Source organism: Maylandia zebra, linkage group LG13 (assembly GCF_041146795.1).
Source record: "Maylandia zebra isolate NMK-2024a linkage group LG13, Mzebra_GT3a, whole genome shotgun sequence".
NCBI lineage: Eukaryota > Metazoa > Chordata > Actinopteri > Cichliformes > Cichlidae > Maylandia > Maylandia zebra.
Window position 1 is genome coordinate 19284179 of NC_135179.1, and position 17992 is coordinate 19302170.

Below are 17992 nucleotides of genomic sequence, written 5' to 3' on the forward strand. Positions count from 1 at the left end.
AAACCAAAAAAACAAATCGGGGATTTTTAGATCGGTACCACATTCTGTCATGATGCTGTGCGGTTCAGCTGTCAATATTTTAAACCATAGCCTACAAACCTAAAAGATTGCATACTTTTAATTGATCGGAGAGAGGGAAAACATTAGTCACGCAATCTAAGAGCGTTTATGCTGTTTATACATTATGGAAAACATACTGAACTTATCCTGCGCGTTGAGCAGGCAGCTGGACTCCACGGCAGATGTGGAGACAAAAGGACTAACCGAGTGAAAAACTGAGACAAAGGACGTTGGTAATCATTTTGCCTCGACACCGGCTGCTCTCACTACGCAGTGGTACCCTCGGTTTTACTAGCAAATGAAAAATAAAATACACTTGGGCAAATTTATTTTCATTACGATTTTGGAATTCTGTGTGTGCTTGGATCAGATCCAAACCGGCTAACTGCACATCGCACAAATCCAACCTTTTTTGAGTTTCATATAAAACACTTGCACTTTTTTGAGACAAGATATAAATTATAATTACTATTCCAGGCTGATTTTAACAGGAAATATAATGAGATTGCTCTACTCCCCAGGTTATCTTGCCATTCTGTTAAACAACATGAATTTTAAAACTATTTTGGAGTAATTCTTCACCTTTACTAACAATAACTATTCCATTACAGTTTAACGATGGATCATACTTTCCTGCCTCGGTCCATCTGGACCGGCGACAGTAAATTCCTCCAGCATTCTTCAGATCTCTACACCAGTGTGGTAGTTGCGCGCAGCATCCCTGCAGGCACATGCTTCGGTCCGTGCGTGCTCCAGAACACTTTCTACGACTCTATCGCTTTCATAGCGCAGAAATCCTGTGACAAGAGAGCGAAATCCTGTGTGTTCAGGGTGCGTATGACAAATTTGTGATAAACTGTCTTGCAGATATACTTTGTAACATCTTTACTGAGTTACTATATAACTCAACGGTGACATGATTCCAAAAGTAAAGGGTTTTTCAGATGTATATAGTTTTAATTGTCATACGTTACATCCAGGTTTTTGTGTTATTATGGGATTGTTTTTGACCAGCTGTATTTTGAGTGTTATTGTACTGACCAGTAAAAGAAAAAAAAGTGTATAAAATCACCTCAGCATTAAAAGATGCAATCTGCCACCAATTAACTATTTAAATTATTTACAAGCAGGCTCTTAGAAAGACAGAATAAAAATCCTCTAAGTCGGGACACTGTGTAAAACATCAGGGGTTGCTATCAACAGGTCGATCCTGAGGCCATGCGTAATTCTGCCCTGATGCTGTCTTGGTTGCGGCTCGTGCAAGCTGCGCGCAACGGCGAGGAGCAGAACACAGAGGCCTTTTTGAAAGGGGGTCAGCTGTACGTGCGGACTACCCGGGACATCCGGCAGGAAGAAGAGCTGCTGATCTGGTACGACCACGAGCTGTCTCATCTGCTGGGCTTCACCGAAATAGCAAAAGAGTCAAACGAAGGTGAGACTGCCCTTTAATGCATGTGCACGATTAAATCAAATTTTATGTCACTCCAAAATCATTGAAATTATTAAAAACAGTCACGTCATATTGTCTTTCGTTTTTCTTTCAGAATTAAAATGTGGGCGATGTAACCAGGTCTTCAAAAACGAGCATCCCTTCCTGGCTCACTGCAGATTCTTTTGTGCTCACGTAAAGACTGACACCTGGAGCCGCGAGCTTTATGAGCACAAGCACGTGGAAATTAAGAGGCAACGCCGAGTGACAGATTTCCACAACATTGCCAGAGATTTGGAACACAAAAGAACTGGAAACAACGACGACGCGGAGACTTCCCCAAAGAAGAGAAAGTATGAGGAAACTCTTTATCCAAAATGGAGAAAAACGGTTCTATTAGAGAAGACTAATATTTCAAATGATGATAATATTACACCACCGACTAAGAGTTACGACCAGCCAGCAGGAGACAGCCCTTCAGGTGAGGGGAAACGGAAAGCTGAGACGTTGAAACTGGATCTTTTGGAACGTAAAAGTGAGGAGCTTGTTCAAGGTGATGAATCCAAGTGGACTTTTACGCACGACAGAGATCTGGACGCGCGGATGGAGACAGGAGGGGAGGGCTCTAGCATGCATTTAAGCAGCAACAGTGCATTTTCTCTGGTGATATCGAACAGCCAGGGCGAACAGAAAAGCGCATTTTGTAAACCGAGTAAAAGAAGTTCTCCTGTTGACCCCCAGGCTCACCCCAGCAGAGGTTCAACAGCCCCCTCTAGCCGCCTGGAGGAGATGACGAATGCATTTACCTCTAGGACGTCTGTGGGATACAATAATCTGATACCATCCAACATCCTGAGCAGTGACTTACAGACTGTACCCTCCCCGGTAGCATTAAACACTGCTTTCCATTACGCGCCGGAGCACTGGTCTAGAAACATAGGCGCTCAGCTGCAAACCACATCGGCCCTCACGATCCTTCCTCCGACTTTTACCACATTCGGCGTGTCGGTGCAGAACTGGTGCGCCAAGTGCAACCTGTCCTTCCGCATGACCTCTGACCTCGTTTTTCACATGCGCTCTCACCACAAAAAGGAGTTCGCCGCAGAGTCTCAGGTGAGGAGAAGAAGGGAGGAGAAACTTACCTGTCCAATCTGCCACGAATACTTCCGAGAGCGGCACCACCTGTCAAGACACATGACATCCCATAACTGAGACAAGAGAAGGGAAAGAAACTCTTTATTTATTACCTAAATGCTTCTCATATTTAACAAGCTTCGACTGCAACCCAAGGCAAGACTTTAGTGTATATCTTTGAATGTAGGTAGCTGTATAATAACAAAACGGATACACATGCCCATCACAGCTTGTCCACTAGATGACGATAGAGGTGCGTGTAAACTGATCTCAGTGCAGTTTGTCCACTAGTTCAGTATGTTAAGTTATTTTGTGCCTTATGGAACTCAGGAGGGACAGAGAGGTTTCAAGGACAGCTCATGATTGTCACAAATATCTCAAAGCAATCCTCTTTAGACCATTTGCTTTTTCCTCGATCTAAATTGTACAGGAGGTATGGGTTGAGTGTGTATGCACATTAGTTTTAAAATCTAAAATTATATAAAGTGGAAATAAAAGCTTGTGGTGTATTTTGTTCCATCATCATATGGGTTAAAATCAGAGGGTCGGTTTTTCCAGTTCCAACAGGAGGTGACTGAGACCACCATTTGCCCTGTATTGATCATTCAGTGTGTTTAAATATATATTAGACACGTTTATTGTTTAGTGTATGCACCCGTATAACATTCCTGTGGCATTTGAGATCTGTATCCAGCATTTTAGTCTGCTATTTGAACAAATGAGCTGAAAAATACCATATTAAGCAGCTCATTTAAATAGGATGCCTGCTCCAAAAAAAAAAAAAAAAACAATTATTAGTTTTATAAACTTCTGAGTTATCATTCATCTGCAGACTTGGATGTAATCCAGGTAGACTGCACCACTTTGAACTTGTGATTTTATGTTTATCCACCAATCCTGTGCCGCTTACTTTCCACTAGGGACAGGCTGTGGACAGATGGACATAAATAGTTCTCTGTTGCAGGTAAATGAGCCAAGAAGAAGGCATGAAGTTCATGGAAAAGTCAAGTGTAGACCTTGTCCTGTCAGTCTATAACAAAAGCAGGGATGTAGTTCCCCATACATTGTTTTCTGTCTTATTTGATTAAGTCAGTTTAACTTCCCGGGAAAAAGATTTCCTTCATTTTTTTTTTTTACAATCAGAAGAACATCATCCACCTTTTATAACAGAGACTTAAACATGTAGATGACATGAAAACTGCTCAATATCCTCTGACAATTTTATTCCTTTGAATATGTATTGAGTTTTAAACCAGCACTTACATTTAAGGAGCCCAAATACTTGTTTCCCTACTAAAATAATGCTTGATAAAAGGTCCCAAAACGTATTTCAATCTGGTAAAAAATGGAGGTTTTAGAGTTTCTAAAGGAAAATAAGATTTCACAATAAAAAGAAACTTAGTCTATATGATTAAATGGGCAATTAAGAGTCACTCTATTGAAGCCATGTTCTAATAAACAGCACTATTGCTTCTCTGAACTCAGTAACCACGTGAGGAAAGAGCTATTTCAGCCCAGACACAGAAAATCCTCTGTTGTCTAATAATGGCTGTATTGGTCTCCTTTAATTGAACAGTCATCATATGGAAAAACAAATATTGTTCTTGGTCCCCTGCTCGCCTCGTTTCATTTAGGCTTTTAGGCATTTTGCGCTCTGAACGTGAGCCTAGACTACTGTGGTTTTCTTGGTTGGAATTGACCATTGTAAGTACTCTCCTGTGACCATGATTGCGGTTGACATGGGGTTCACTTTCTAATAGCAGACTGTAGGTCCAGACTGTAAATGGGATCAGTTAAGAAATTTGGTGGGGAGGAACAAAAAAAAAAAATTGAATTTGTTCATTACATTAAAGCCAGCCTATTTTAAAGCTACAACTTCTATTAATGTAAGCATGATTTATATAAGCCCTAATTACAGTCATCATCCTAATTTAAAAGGTGGTTAGGCGCTGTAAATCGTAACATGGTTTTGCAGTTACTGAACATTTCCACTTGTGTGGAGAAAACTGAAGCACGCTTTTGTACGTCAGGCATCTCTCCCTCCCCTCCTGTGTCACACGCCGACGTCTTCAAACGTGGATTTAAAGATCATCTTTTTGTGTTTCTTGTCATCTCGTCTTTTCAAATTTCAGTAAAACAGAGCTACACTTTGTATTTTCAAGTTTCATCGTACCACAGACCTCCACCTTTTTTATTGGCTAAAAGGAAATGTTCAGCTGCTTCTACAGGGTGCTCTAAAAAGAGCAGACACAAACATAAAATGCATGTGAGTAAAAATATTCACAATCTTTTATAAAAGACGCATCGCTGTCTATTGTATCTGTTGGTACAGATTTTAATGAGCCTGTCTTATTTGGGAATATCTTGTTTTACTTTAACATTAAAGGATCTTCTCCTGCTGATCACTGTCAAAAAAGCCACATGAACTTGTTCTGATTCATTGCTTTAAGACAATAGAACCTTCCCAAAATGGGTGAATACTCTTGGATGGAAAAGGGAAAAGCTTACAATGGAAAAAGCCATGCTGGAAGGAGGGATGGCACACTTATTATAGCTCCAGTTACATGCAGCACAAGGGTTCGGACTCGCGTCCCCTTTCCCCAAAATTTCTCTGCCTCTGAGACAAAATTGCTGTCCAGTCGCAGAAAACTTCAAAGCCACTTGTGGTTGAGAGCAGATGTGGAAACTGCCAACTTTTGAGACTCAAGGCAATGTAGCCACAGAGTAATGAGTTAATAATTAAATGGTTCCCTCTGTCATTTCAGTGTCAGTTTGACACACTGTTTTGGCACCACATGGGTCAGCTTCCTCCTCCGGCGAATAAAAGCGACAAGCAGTTGAACTGAAGTGGTTGAGATCATCTATCTGTGGCCATCTGTTTAAAAAGAACAAAAATAAATCTGAAGAAAAGAAAACCATTTACTTGGAAGCACTCTGCTTCTGAACATGGATAGAAGAGAGGAAGTGCAGCGGGTTTTGAATTTCAAGTGTCTGACGTCCTAATATGCGCTTGCCTGCTTCCTCCATCAACCATTAACCCGCGGCGGCCGCATCAGTCACATTATTTGAAGAACAACAGACGCATGAGCCTTTGGTGAGGTGTAATAATGGGTTCAAGGGGGCTCTCGGGGAATGTCGGCTATCTTTGAGTGGAACCTTCCTGCTTTTGTGCTCGGCTATTTTGAAACAGCGGTGCCCTTTTAGGATTGTTTTGACAGAAAAGTTCACCCTGACGAATCAAGCATTACGCACGATAATGTCCAAGAATAACAAACTGTGTGAAACAATAATGTTCCAGCAAGAGCATTTGGATTAAATTATGTCTTTATTCTAACTTATAGAATGCTACCTTTTCATAATTTAAACAATACACATGTACAATCTCATCTAATCATACATATAATCTAACCATGAGAAATTATCTTTTTTTTTAAACCAAGTTTCACATTTAAAATAGAAAAATATTTCTGGTTTCATTATAACATTCTTGAAGTGTTATGAGGGGGCGGGTGGGTGCAAATGAATTCCAGATGCTCTCCACAGTTCATTGGATACTTCCTTTTTAAGATATAAAGAGCAATAAAGTACAATATCTTGCAACGTCACATATATGTACAATGTGGCGTGATTAGTTTAAAAGTAGGAACAGCTATACAGAGTATGTAAAAATGCATACATTTTTCATCATCTCCACTGTTTGTATGTTTTCGCATAAGCTGCCTGATGACACAGTAACAGTCTCTTACTTAAAGTCTTTGCATCCAAAGAAAACGTGAACACAAACTCACTGTGAGCTGTTTGAAAAATAAGTACATTCTGCCATTAAAAACAACAAAAAAAATCCCTTAAATATTTCTGTCCATGAAACATCAATATTATTTCAAACAGAATGAAAACTACTGGGCTTTTTATGTATTTCTTTTCTGTTACACATGTGGAGCATCAACTTTACATGTGTGACTCTGTTCCTCTTGCGAGCGCAGATGCCAGACAATGTGTCTCTTCAACTCTGCTGCCCCGGGACAGAAGAGATGGAAGTAATTTCACTATAGCCTATGTTCCTCTAGGAATAATGACAGCCAAAGTGACTCTGTTTTTCAATATCAGGAAACCGCTTAACAGAGGTATGGTTGTGTCCATGTTAGTCCAGTTTTTCTGTTTCTCTTCAATCTGTTTCCAGCTCTTTTTTATCTGCAGGAGCAGGACTGGACAGTCATGTTAGGATAAACCTTGAGCACTGGGTTTCTGGATTCATCCTGGTAGAGCACAGCCAGGGGACTCATATTTTCTGGTACGCAGCAGGGCTCAGGAATCCCAGGGATAATTCCAACTGCCCGGACTATGCTCTGAATGGTGGCATGGTTAGTTGGCTTCACCACCTGGAAAAGTTTGAGTGAAGGAGAAACATGCAAATGAGAAAATAAATACGGGAGATTAGAAAGTGCACATTAAGGTTATCAGTGTAGCTCACGTGAACCAAAAGAACCTACATAACACGGCTTGGATGATTGTGCTCCTACCTTGGGCATGGGAAAGCCACATGTGCCAGCACAATAGTAAGCATCAAAGGCTTTGGGTGCTATGACCCACTCATTCCAGCCAATATCTGTGAAATCCACTCTGAGGTTCCTCCTCGAACAGCCTTTGTGCTGGGTGTTACTCCACTGCCGCCTCCTGGCTTTGCGCATTGTTTGTTCATCAAACCTCAGAACAGGTGACAGTGTATTTGTGCTTCCCTTGTGCTTCTTTCCATCTTTTCCCTCATTTCTCCTCTCATGCATTTGCCCATCACTGACAGTCAGTTTGTGGCTATCTTTGAGATTTTCCACAGTTGAATCATTGGTTTTGATGCCCTGTGATGTTCTTTCTCCATCTTTCAAAACCTGAGATTCATGCGCTTTTCTAACTTGCTCCACATCTTTTTCCTCCTCGCTCTTCCTCTTCTTTTCCTTCCTTCCTGGTTTAGTCTTGTGTTTGAGTGTCAGGTACCATGTGCTCTTCCAAAGGTCATCTTTCCTGTATGAATCAGGTCTGTAGTCAACCTCGGGCAGCTCATTGTTCTGGATGGGGTCAGAGAGCAGATTTGCTTCCCTTCTCACGCGTCCTTTCACCTCTGGTGAGGAGTTAGGTCTGTGCAGGAGCTGAGAGGAATATGAGGGCTCTCCTCCCTCGTTAAACGGGTCATATCTCTGTAGGCTTGCAGCCACACTATTGGGCTCGTCTAAGGCTTGGTCATTTGCATACAGTAACAGGTAGGGCATACTGCCAGCAGAGAGGATCTCCTCTGGTTTCGTCCTGAACTGTTGCCTTAACTCCAGTTCAATTGACACCAACAGATGACCCCTGTCCCGCGCCTCCTTAATGACCTGGGTCACATCTTTCATCTGCCACACCCCTCTCCTGTGGGGGTGGAAGGTTACATTGCCTAGAAATGACCCCATTGACCCAGATCTGACCTCTGACCCAGAGGAGAAGGAATAAAGGAGCAAGCTGATAGACAGAGAAGGGTGCACGGCTGAGGAGCGGCAGGTTGAGCTCTTGAAGCGTTTACAGAACCAGGGTTTTTGATACGAGTGTCTGTTCAGCAGGAAGTGGAATGTGGCAGAGAGGATGACCTCTGAGTCCTGGAGGGTTGTAAGGTTTAGTCGGTACATCATCCTGTGGTCAGCAGAACCTGCAAAAATAATCAATCAGCCAGTCAGTGTGAGGCAGGCAGGTGAAAAGCACTCTGCAAACTTTTGTTTTATTCCATTTCACCGTCTTAAAATCCAGAAATGCTTTTTGCAGATTTACTCAGAAACAGTTTTGCAGTTTTATTTTTTTTTTTAAATCACTCTTAAGCTTTTGAGTGCTGTTTTTTGGAGTGGATAATTTAGCCTAAATTAGTCTGACTTTCTGGATGTTTGACTTTTGGGACAGTACATATACTGTGATTAGAAAATAGAAACATCTGCCAGCACAGGCAATGGCAACAGGAACTGAACCTTATTTGAACTCAGGCATTTGAGCTTTAAGTGATAATCTAGATAAAGTTTGATTGACTCCGATGGAAACGAACATTAATGAATTCCCACATGAAAAGGAAAGGCATTTGGAAAATGGTTAACATATTACAGCGAAAGCCCGTATCTGTGGTAAAATCTAAAAGAAATGTGGGACAATTAAACACCTCTCTTTAAACTGTTGTGTTACATGACTGAGCTCAGTGTCTGGTGCACAACTTCATTGCTTGGTAGGATTTCAGAAGGTGCCCTTAAGAGGAACCAGACTCCGCGGATCTGGCTGGCAGAGGTGGAGGGGTGGAGGGGGCGGCGGGGAACAGAGAGCTACATATTCATGATGAACATTTACTTCAACAGCAGAGTTATTGTTCATTGTGTAAGAGTTCAGCGGAAGTATAGACTGACTCAAAAGATATACATTACCCTGGAATCGCCTGCATATGGAAATGCTTACCTCAGTTTCTCTTAAAGCTTCCCCTTAAGTTTAATACAGCCTGCAGTGTCTACCCAGACACCAAGACATAATCAACTGTTTTAACAGATATTACATTGTTGCAAAAAAAAAAAAAAAAACCTCCTACATCTCTGCTTGGGTTACACCAAGCTTTTGCAGTAAAAATACACTAGTGTTATGATATGTTATCTGAGAGCTATGTAGGATGTACGTGCCTGTGAATTGTGTTTATAAAAACAGCAGACAGAGAGGGACGACTGTGCTTTAATTCTCTCGACTCCAGGACGTTACTCTTGTCTTGTATTAACCGCAGAGGCCGACTGTCCCTTAGGTTTCACTGTGATATATTTTACCGGACACTGCACGCAGGGAATCACGTGCATTCTTGCGCGTCTGTCTGGGGTAATTGATCAGACTGTGCGCACAAGGGGCACAGCTGCTACCACAAACACAGCGTGCCCGCAGTGTCCCAAAATCATTTAAATACATTCTCAGACTGTTCCAAAACAATCGCACCTATTTAAAGCATCTGGACGAGACACGCAACCCCAGAGTGTTTGCACTTCTAATGGTGAGGATCAGACACTTCTCCCAACACATTTATATGTTTGTGTTGGATTAGAGTTCCAAGAATAACCCACACCTTTATTTTATTTTTTTAAATTTTTGATTCCATTATTAAATATAAATGAAAGCTTTTGGAGCTCTTCTGATTAAGGCTATAGATTGAACGCTGTTATTTTCACACACCTTGGCTAGCTCTGAAACTCCTAACGGTGTTTCCCTCTTTCAGGCGGTTTTCCTTGTTGTATTTCTCGTACAACCTGTACATGTGCTGAGAGACCACTTCCTCCCCCAGGTCATCCGAGAACTGATTCGACGAGGGCTGGAGGAAATTGCCATCTTCGGTTACTGTCCTAAACGATGCTGCGCCCAGGAAACAGTTAAACATCACCAGGAACAGGTGCGAGGAACTCGTGCCGAGAGCTGCCATTTCAGTGTTGAAATGAAGGCAAAATTAAAAAAAAAAAAACCCCAAAAAGTCCAAGAGGCAAACGGCGCAGTCCAAAACTATCCAAAGTCGCGCCAAAGCAATCCAGACTAGAAAAGCAGTGCGCAACTGCTGCACCTCTCCTCTCACTTTCACCAGCGCGTCTCTCTCTTCTCTGTCAGCTGTGCAGGACCTGGATGCTGAATGTTTTAGTCCGTGGCAACAGTTAGAGCTGCTACTTTTACACTTGAGTCTCTGTGAGCGCCAGAGGCTTGAGGGGGTTATACCGGAGCGGTGAGAGGCGCTGACGTATACTCATGTGAGCCAACGAATACTCGGCAGAGCGCGGAGCCAGAAGTGGAGGTCATGATGTTCACCCCCCCCCCCCCCCCCTCCTCCTCCCCCACACGCGCGCACGCACACACAGACTCTGATGGTGTTGTTGTTGATGATGTCCTTATGCTCTTTTGCATTAGTGAAACACAAACACAGATCAAGTTTCAGGAGTAAACTTGAACTCAGTTGTTTAGCAAACTCAACAAACTGTGTTTTTTCTATTTGTGGGCAAAGTAATTCCACCTCACAATTTCCAGCTCACCACATTATTTCCAGTAACTGCTTTTGACACGCTCTCAGTCACACATAATTAGCATAGAAATACCTACAATAATAGTCTGACCAACCACCCAAGGGCTATTGTTAGGACAGTGATCCACATTTTATGCTGTGTGCTGTTTTTCTCCGTGTGCGAGAGAGAGAGAGAGAGAGAGAGTTGGTAGTGAAAGACTGTGAGATGAAACTCTTTTGAAGGACTTACTGTGATTTTATTCATGGCAAACAGAACATGGCCTCTGCTGGGGTTGGTGGATCTAAACTCAGCAAAGTCCTCTCTCTGCTGTGTATGTATTTTTTTTATTTTGTGTGTGTGCATGTGTGCATACAAGCTATTTCCAGTGTGTGTCTCCACTGTCTGGAGTTCTGTACCAACAATGCTTGTTTTGTGGAAGTGGTGGTCTCCAGCAGAGAGGCTGTAACTAGCTGGGCCTCTCGGGTTATTCTCCACACACGCAAAAACACACACAAACACACACACACACAAAAGCGTGCACGATAACACGTAGAGAGAGCTACTTAGTACCTTTCTGGCCCCCAAGGGCCCCACAGGATACTCTTTTTCAATATGTTACATAGAAGTAATAGGTCCTAAAGTTGGACCCTTCTCATGATTTTCTTGAAATGTGTGTGTGTGTGTTCATACATATTAGTGTGATAGCAGAGGAGCATTCTGTTGGATGTGGCGTGCTTTAGACTTTTGTCATAGCACACAGATACATGAATGCTTTGTCTCTCTTCATACCATGTTGAGTTAAAAAACAAAACATGATAAATGGCTGTGGTCATTTATCTGATTGCAAGAAAACTCATTTTAAAGTGTCATCTTTAAAAAATAAGAACTGTGAGAAATCCAGTGAGGATTTAAAAGAGACGTTTTATGAATGACCACTCTATAAATCAAAACTCATGGCTACGCAAACAAACTGAACAATATGCTATTGCTTCTTTGGAAGTTATATCATTAGAAAAAAGTTGCCTAACTGCAAACTGTCTTTCCCTGTTATTAACAAGCCATTAAACACTTCTTTCATTATGACAAAATGGGAGTGTCTTGTTGCTATAATTTAAACCACCACATGGTTATAAACAAAGAGATCTTTTGCATTTAAGACAAAATGAGTGGCTTGAGACAAAATACAGTTATTCCTACTGAAACACGTTAACATCTTGAAAATAACACAGAGAGAGACGGAAAGTGATATGTGGAAAAAGGGCGTTAGGTTCAAAATAAATGATCCCGTGGAGAAAAAAACCCCAGCCCAATCTAAGTTTACGTGTGAGGAAGACAACATGAAATGGCTGTGAACTCTAACGCTGAATATGTAGGGCAGTGTGAGATTAATGTTGGACATTACATTAATGCTGCTCTCTCCATCATGACTATGAGGACAACAGCCTTGCTATGTGAGAAAACCCCCACAGAGAAACCGCCATAATCTAAAACTAACTGTTCAACCCCACATATGCGAGTAGTCAGACTCACACTGAGATCAGAATTCACACATTTTGATTTTAATAAATATAACCAACTTACATGCATAACAGCCTTTATCAGGATAAGTGTGCTGCAGTGATATGCAGTGAAGTGACCTTAAAACCAGAAGTAGCGTTAAAAACACAAGTAAAACTGCAGAAACCAACACACAGCATGCATCACTGCACTGTCATGGCAGAGTGAAGACATCCCTGCATCTCCTATTATTGATCATTTAATTGTATTTTATCAGAGGGATTCCAAACTCCAGAGCCTTCAGGTACTCGGGGCGGACCTCATCAACACCAGGGGCTCTGCCACCAAGGAGTTGTTTAACTGCCTCAGTGACCTCGCCCCCGGAAATTGGCGGGTCATTCCCCTCATCCCCAGACTCTGCTTCCTCCTCGGAAGACGTGTCAGTGGGATTAAGGAGGTCCTCGAAGTATTCCTTCCACCGCCTGACAATTTTCTCAGTCGACGTCAGCAGCGCTCCGCCAGCACTATACACAGTGCAGGTAGAGCACCGCTTTCCCCTCCTGAGACGTCTGACGGTTTGCCAGAATCTCTTCGAGGCAGTCCGAAAGTCTTTTTCCATGGCCTCTCCGAACTCCTCCCACACCCGAGTTTTTGCTTCAGCCACTGCCCGAGCCGCATTCCGCTTGGCCTGTCGATACCTGTCGGCTGCCTCCGGAGTCCCACAGGCTAACCAAGCCCGATAGGACTCCTTCTTCAGCCTGGTGGCTCCCTTCACCTCTGGTGTCCACCATTTGGTTCGGGGATTACCACCACGGCAGGCACCAACCACCTTGCGGCCGCAGCTCAATGCAGCAGCTTCGGCAATGGAGACGCTGAACATGGTCCATTCGGACTCAATGTCCCCAGTCTCCCTCGGAATGCTGTTGAAGCTCTGCCGGAGGTGTGCGTTGAAGATCTCGCGGACTGGGGCCTCTGCTAGACGTTCCCAGCACACCCTCACTACGCGTTTAGGTGCACCAGGTCTGTCCAGCGTCTTCCCCTGCCACCTGATCCAACTCACCACCAGGTGGTGATCAGTTGACAGCTCAGCCCCTCTCTTTACCCGAGTGTCCAGAACATATGGTCGCAGGTCTGCTGATACGATTACAAAATCAATCATCGACCTATGACCTAGAGCGTCCTGGTGCCACGTGCACTTATGGACACTCTTATGTTCGAACAGGGTGTTCGTTATGGCCAAACTGTGATTAGCACAGAAGTCCAATAACAGAGCACCGCTCGGGTTCAGATCAGGGAGGCCGTTCCTCCCAATCACGCCCCTCCAGGTCTCGCTGTCGTTACCCACGTGAGCATTGAAGTCTGCAATGTTGCGTGGAGATCAGGGGCAGTACCTGTGGACTGGCAGACCGGGGTGGTGGTCCCCATCTTCAAGAAAGGGGACCGGAGGGTGTGTTCCAACTACAGGGGGATCACACTCCTCAGCCTCCCTGGGAAAGTCTATGCCAGGGTGCTGGAAAGGAGAGTTCGTCCGTTAGTCGAACCTCGGATACAGGAGGAACAATGCGGTTTTCGTCCTGGTCGCGGAACACTGGACCAGCTCTTTATCCTCTCCAGGATACTTGAGGGTGCATGGGAGTTTGCCCAACCAGTCTACATGTGTTTTGTGGACTTGGAGAAGGCATTCGACCGTGTCCCTCGGGGTGTCCTGTGGGAGGTGTTGCGGGAATATGGGGTGTCTGGCCCATTGCTACGGGCCATTCGATCCCTATACAACTGTTGCAAGAGCTTGGTTCGCATTGCCGGCAATAAGTCGGACTCGTTCCCGGTGGGTGATGGGCTCCGCCAGGGCTGCCCTTTGTCTCCGGTTCTGTTCATAATTTTTATGGACAGGATTTCTAGGCGCAGCCAAGTACCGGAGGGCTTTCGCTTTGGTGGCCTCAGAATCTCATCTCTGATTTTTGCAGATGATGTGGTTCTGTTGGCTTCATCGGGTGAGGGCCTCCAGCTCGCACTGGAGCGGTTCGCAGCCGAGTGTGAAGCAGCGGGAATGAGGATCAGCACCTCCAAATCTGGTTCTCAGCCGAAAAAGGGTGGAGTGCCCACTCCGGGTCGGGGATGAGTTCCTGCCCCAAGTGGAGGAGTTCAAGTATCTCGGGGTCTTGTTCGCGAGTGATGGGAGAAGGGAGCCGGAGATTGACAGACGGATTGGGGCTGCAGCTGCAGTAATGCGGACGCTGCACCGGTCCGTCGTGGTGAAGAGGGAGCTGAGTGTAAAAGCGAAGCTCTCAATTTACCGGTCGATCTATGTCCCTACCCTCACCTATGGCCACGAGCTGTGGGTAGTGACCGAAAGAACGAGATCGCGGATACAAGCGGCAGAAATGAGCTTCCTCCGAAGGGTGGCTGGCCTCTCCCTTAGAGATAGGGTGAGAAGTTCGGCCATCCGGGAGGGGCTCAGAGTAGAGCAGCTGCTGCTCCACATCGAAAGGAGCCAGCTGAGGTGGTTCGGGCATCTGACAAGGATGCCCCCTGGGCGCCTCCTGGGTGAGGTGTTCCAGGCATGTCCCACCGGGAGGAGGCCCCGGGGCAGACCCAGGACACGCTGGAGAGATTATATCTCTCGGCTGGCCTGGGAACGCCTTGGTATTCCCCCGGATAAGCTGGAGGAGGTGGCTGGGGAGAGGGAGGTCTGGGCCTCTTTGCTTAGGCTGCTGCCCCCGCGACCCGGCCCCGGACAAAGCGGATGAAAATGGATGGATGGATGGATTCCAAACTCCAAAACATGCAAACATTATTAGAAATTGCCAAATACTTTATGTATAATCTGGATTTTTGTCAAAACTTTTGTAAAAAAATTCGTAGATGCACTGATTCAAAGCTACTAGACTAGACTAGTTTTATAATCCAGGTCTGGAGCGAAAGTTGTTACTGTCTACTGATCTCTGCAGCAGCACTGAACTGTGAAGCCCCACTCAGGCTGTGTTACAGGGCCACGGTGTGTTATAGTTTGTTCAACATGGAGGTCCACTCGTAGGGCCGTCCAAACCAAACAGAACTTGTGCTCTACTCTCTGTGGGGGAATGGAAGAGTGTGAGGAATTAACATGCTTGTGTGTGTCTGAGTCTGTGTGTGGTGCATGGACTGATGGTGTATCTGGAAGTGCTCCTAGTTTAGCACCTTTGCATGTTGGGTGAGAGTTTCTGGTTCCAGAGAATAACACTGTGGGTCTAATGGATGTTTGTGCATCAGCATGGGGAATTTGTTAGGGATCAACTATATGCTAGTCATCCTCTAGTACTGATGTTTTGGTTTCTCAAAAAAACCCACAAAGTGATGTTTATATATTTTTGATGGGCGGGTTAAATGTCATGTCTTACACTAAAATTAATAAAGAATGGTTAGTTTATGGCTAATATTTGTGTGTTGCATGTTTTTAGGCTTGACATGGTATTGATATTCTCCATTTGAATGTTTTAAAGAAAACATTTCAGAAATATATTCAACAATTTTGTTTAAACGCTTCAGTATCTATCCATATAAGTTTTTTTTTCTTTTAAATTTCGTGCCTGTGTTATTATATTTTCAGGTTGTATGTTAGCCCATATCTCCTATTCTAATGAACACAATATCCCATGAACCTCTGGTGAATTTCTTCACACTTGGACCAAATGTTCTCTTTGACTTAAGGATGAACTGATCATAATTCATTATTTTGTTATATCTTGACATTGATTTATTAATGATTTAGTCTAAAGGGATGAAATGACAAGTTACTACAGCCACAAACTTCAATAAAGGAAACAAACTAGTCTTATTTTTTTTTCTTTAATTCAATCTGTTTTGACAATATAGTGTATGTCCTTCACTGCCATTCTCAGTCACCTGAGGAGTTGCTCTGCTGTTGTGCCTTATACATTGCACTACTACAGAAGCCATTGACATTAAATCATCAAATGTGAAATGTCCACCATGCTAACCTTGTTATCCATCCATCCATCTGTGACCAAAAAAGACCAATTGGAGCACAAAGTGATCACAACAAGTGTGGCTAAACGCCACTCACTTACTGCCATGGACTGCCACCAAACACACTAAACTGTAACAAATTACAGCAAAGCAAAATAACAATGTGCTTCGATGGAAGGGCAGCACAACAACCCAGCTAAAACGCACTAAAGAGAGTTTGCTCAGTCACAGTAAATACCTTAACAAAAAAAACAAAAGAAGAAAAACCAAAAAAGAACCAAACAAAAAAAAAAATCCTCTGATGTTTAGGCTTGCTAAAAGAGTCCAAAATATCCCGGATGAGCCCCCATTTATGTTTCAAGCCGGCTCAAAAGCCACAATGTAAAGTGGAGACAAACACCAGACTTTGTAAAAACATTGGTTATATTTTAAATTACTTAATGATCTCATCTAAAAATGACAGCCAAGAGAGCGCGGCGAGTTCTGGCGTGAAGAGGCGCCTCCCCTCCAAGCTGATCTTTGGCTTTTATCCGCCTCTCATCAGGTGTAGACAATCAGCAATTAAGCCCAGGCAAAACCCCAAACTCTCAAACTGCCCCTGCAAGGAAAGCAAGGGTTGTAATGGGGCATATAACTATATTTAGCGTCTAGTTGTGTACTGAATTTAGACTAATCAGTGCCAACTCTAATACATTTGCAATTGCATAGCTTACTGGAATTAATGTATGAATGAATTATTAGTATCAGCTTTATTGGCCAGCCTTATAGATGCATTAATACATACAGAAACATTTACAGATTATCCAGGGTTGTGATTATTTCCGGAAATATACTGTATTTTGGTCACTGCAAACAAAACCTTCTTCCAATGAGGTGAAGAAGTCTAGTGGCAGAAGAAGGCACATCTTGGGGAGCTACGAAAGGCGAGGAATGTCATCTACTTTGCTTAGTACATGTAAATGAGAGTGAGAGTCAGCATGAGTGTGTAATGTATGTGTGTGACTATGGAGACTGTAGTTATGCTACAGGGTATACCTCTGTGACCCATTCACATGGTTAATAAAACATTCATAGAAGCAGAAGAATGTTATGGTTTGTGCATATGTGTCTGTGTGTGTCTGTGTGAATGTATGTGTAGGCAATCGTTTGTATGTCCTTGTGTCTGTGATGTTGGGCCTCCTGCAGTGACCCCACGGAGTGCACCATTCTGTCCACAAACAAAGAGCCGGCTGTTTCCCCCTGACTTCAACTGCGAACTGCCCCAGCACTGCTGACCGTTTACCGCCGAGCTAACCAAATATTTCCCTTTCTGCTCTGAATTTGTCTCAATAAATAGATTTGCGCTTTGGGGTTTTCTTTCTCCTCTGGCTCTTTGCTTTTGATACAAGACTCTTGAACTCACAGGTGGCCACATACATACAGAGACCAAAGTGGGACATCTTGTTTAAAAAGTGGAGGACAGGACTTCACTTCTCATAATTTCACCTCTTTTGAGATATTGACAGTGTGTGGGGAAAAGGAACCTAGAGTACACCAGACCTCTGTGGGAATATTGCTTCATGTTTAATTGACATGTTTCAGATTCACTTTGGTTCACTTCTGTCTTCACAGCCTGTGGCTTAGAAAGACGTATTGTGCTTAAGATCTCACTGACTGACTATTTTCTCAGAACCTGACTCTGACCACTTGACAGGAGGGCTGATCGGTGATTAAGGAAAATAAATGGAAATGTGTGTGGTGTGTTTTAAACTCTTGCAGGATTAATGTTCTTTCCCAGGTCTGACATGCAGCCGTTGTTCTGTCTTTTTCCACCTCTGAATGGCCACATTATTCACTGTTAGGAACATCTATGCCTACAGTGTATCTCAACTAATATCTAATAGCTTAGACA

The 17992-nt window shown here is 43.5% G+C and overlaps 3 protein-coding genes across 3 annotated transcripts in view; 1 reads left to right on the forward strand and 2 right to left on the reverse strand.

Moving 5' to 3' along the window:
• The window catches only part of antxr1d (ANTXR cell adhesion molecule 1d), a 26257-nt gene extending 23802 nt beyond the window's left edge, over positions 1-2455 (reverse strand). Inside the window, exon 1 of the mRNA XM_076891696.1 lies at positions 2358-2455. The gene's annotated coding sequence lies outside the window, so the exon portion shown is untranslated. The remainder of the gene's footprint in view (positions 1-2357) is intronic.
• znf488 (zinc finger protein 488) overlaps positions 1-5028 on the forward strand; it is a 5233-nt gene extending 205 nt beyond the window's left edge. Inside the window, exons 2-4 of the mRNA XM_004555863.2 lie at positions 672-891; positions 1264-1492; positions 1605-5028. Coding sequence (XP_004555920.1) covers positions 672-891; positions 1264-1492; positions 1605-2701 — 1546 coding nt within the window. The 3' untranslated portion in view covers positions 2702-5028. The remainder of the gene's footprint in view (positions 1-671; positions 892-1263; positions 1493-1604) is intronic.
• Positions 5029-5929: 901 nt separating this feature from the next.
• Positions 5930-10384, reverse strand: gdf10a (growth differentiation factor 10a). Its single transcript, XM_004555864.3, has 3 exons — positions 9830-10384; positions 7144-8297; positions 5930-7002 (listed from the first exon to the last, which is right to left on the reverse strand). Exons 1-3 carry the CDS (start codon positions 10071-10073, stop codon positions 6811-6813), a joined length of 1590 nt encoding a protein of 529 aa, XP_004555921.2. The 5' UTR covers positions 10074-10384; the 3' UTR covers positions 5930-6810.
• Between the last annotated feature and the right edge of the window lie 7608 nt (positions 10385-17992).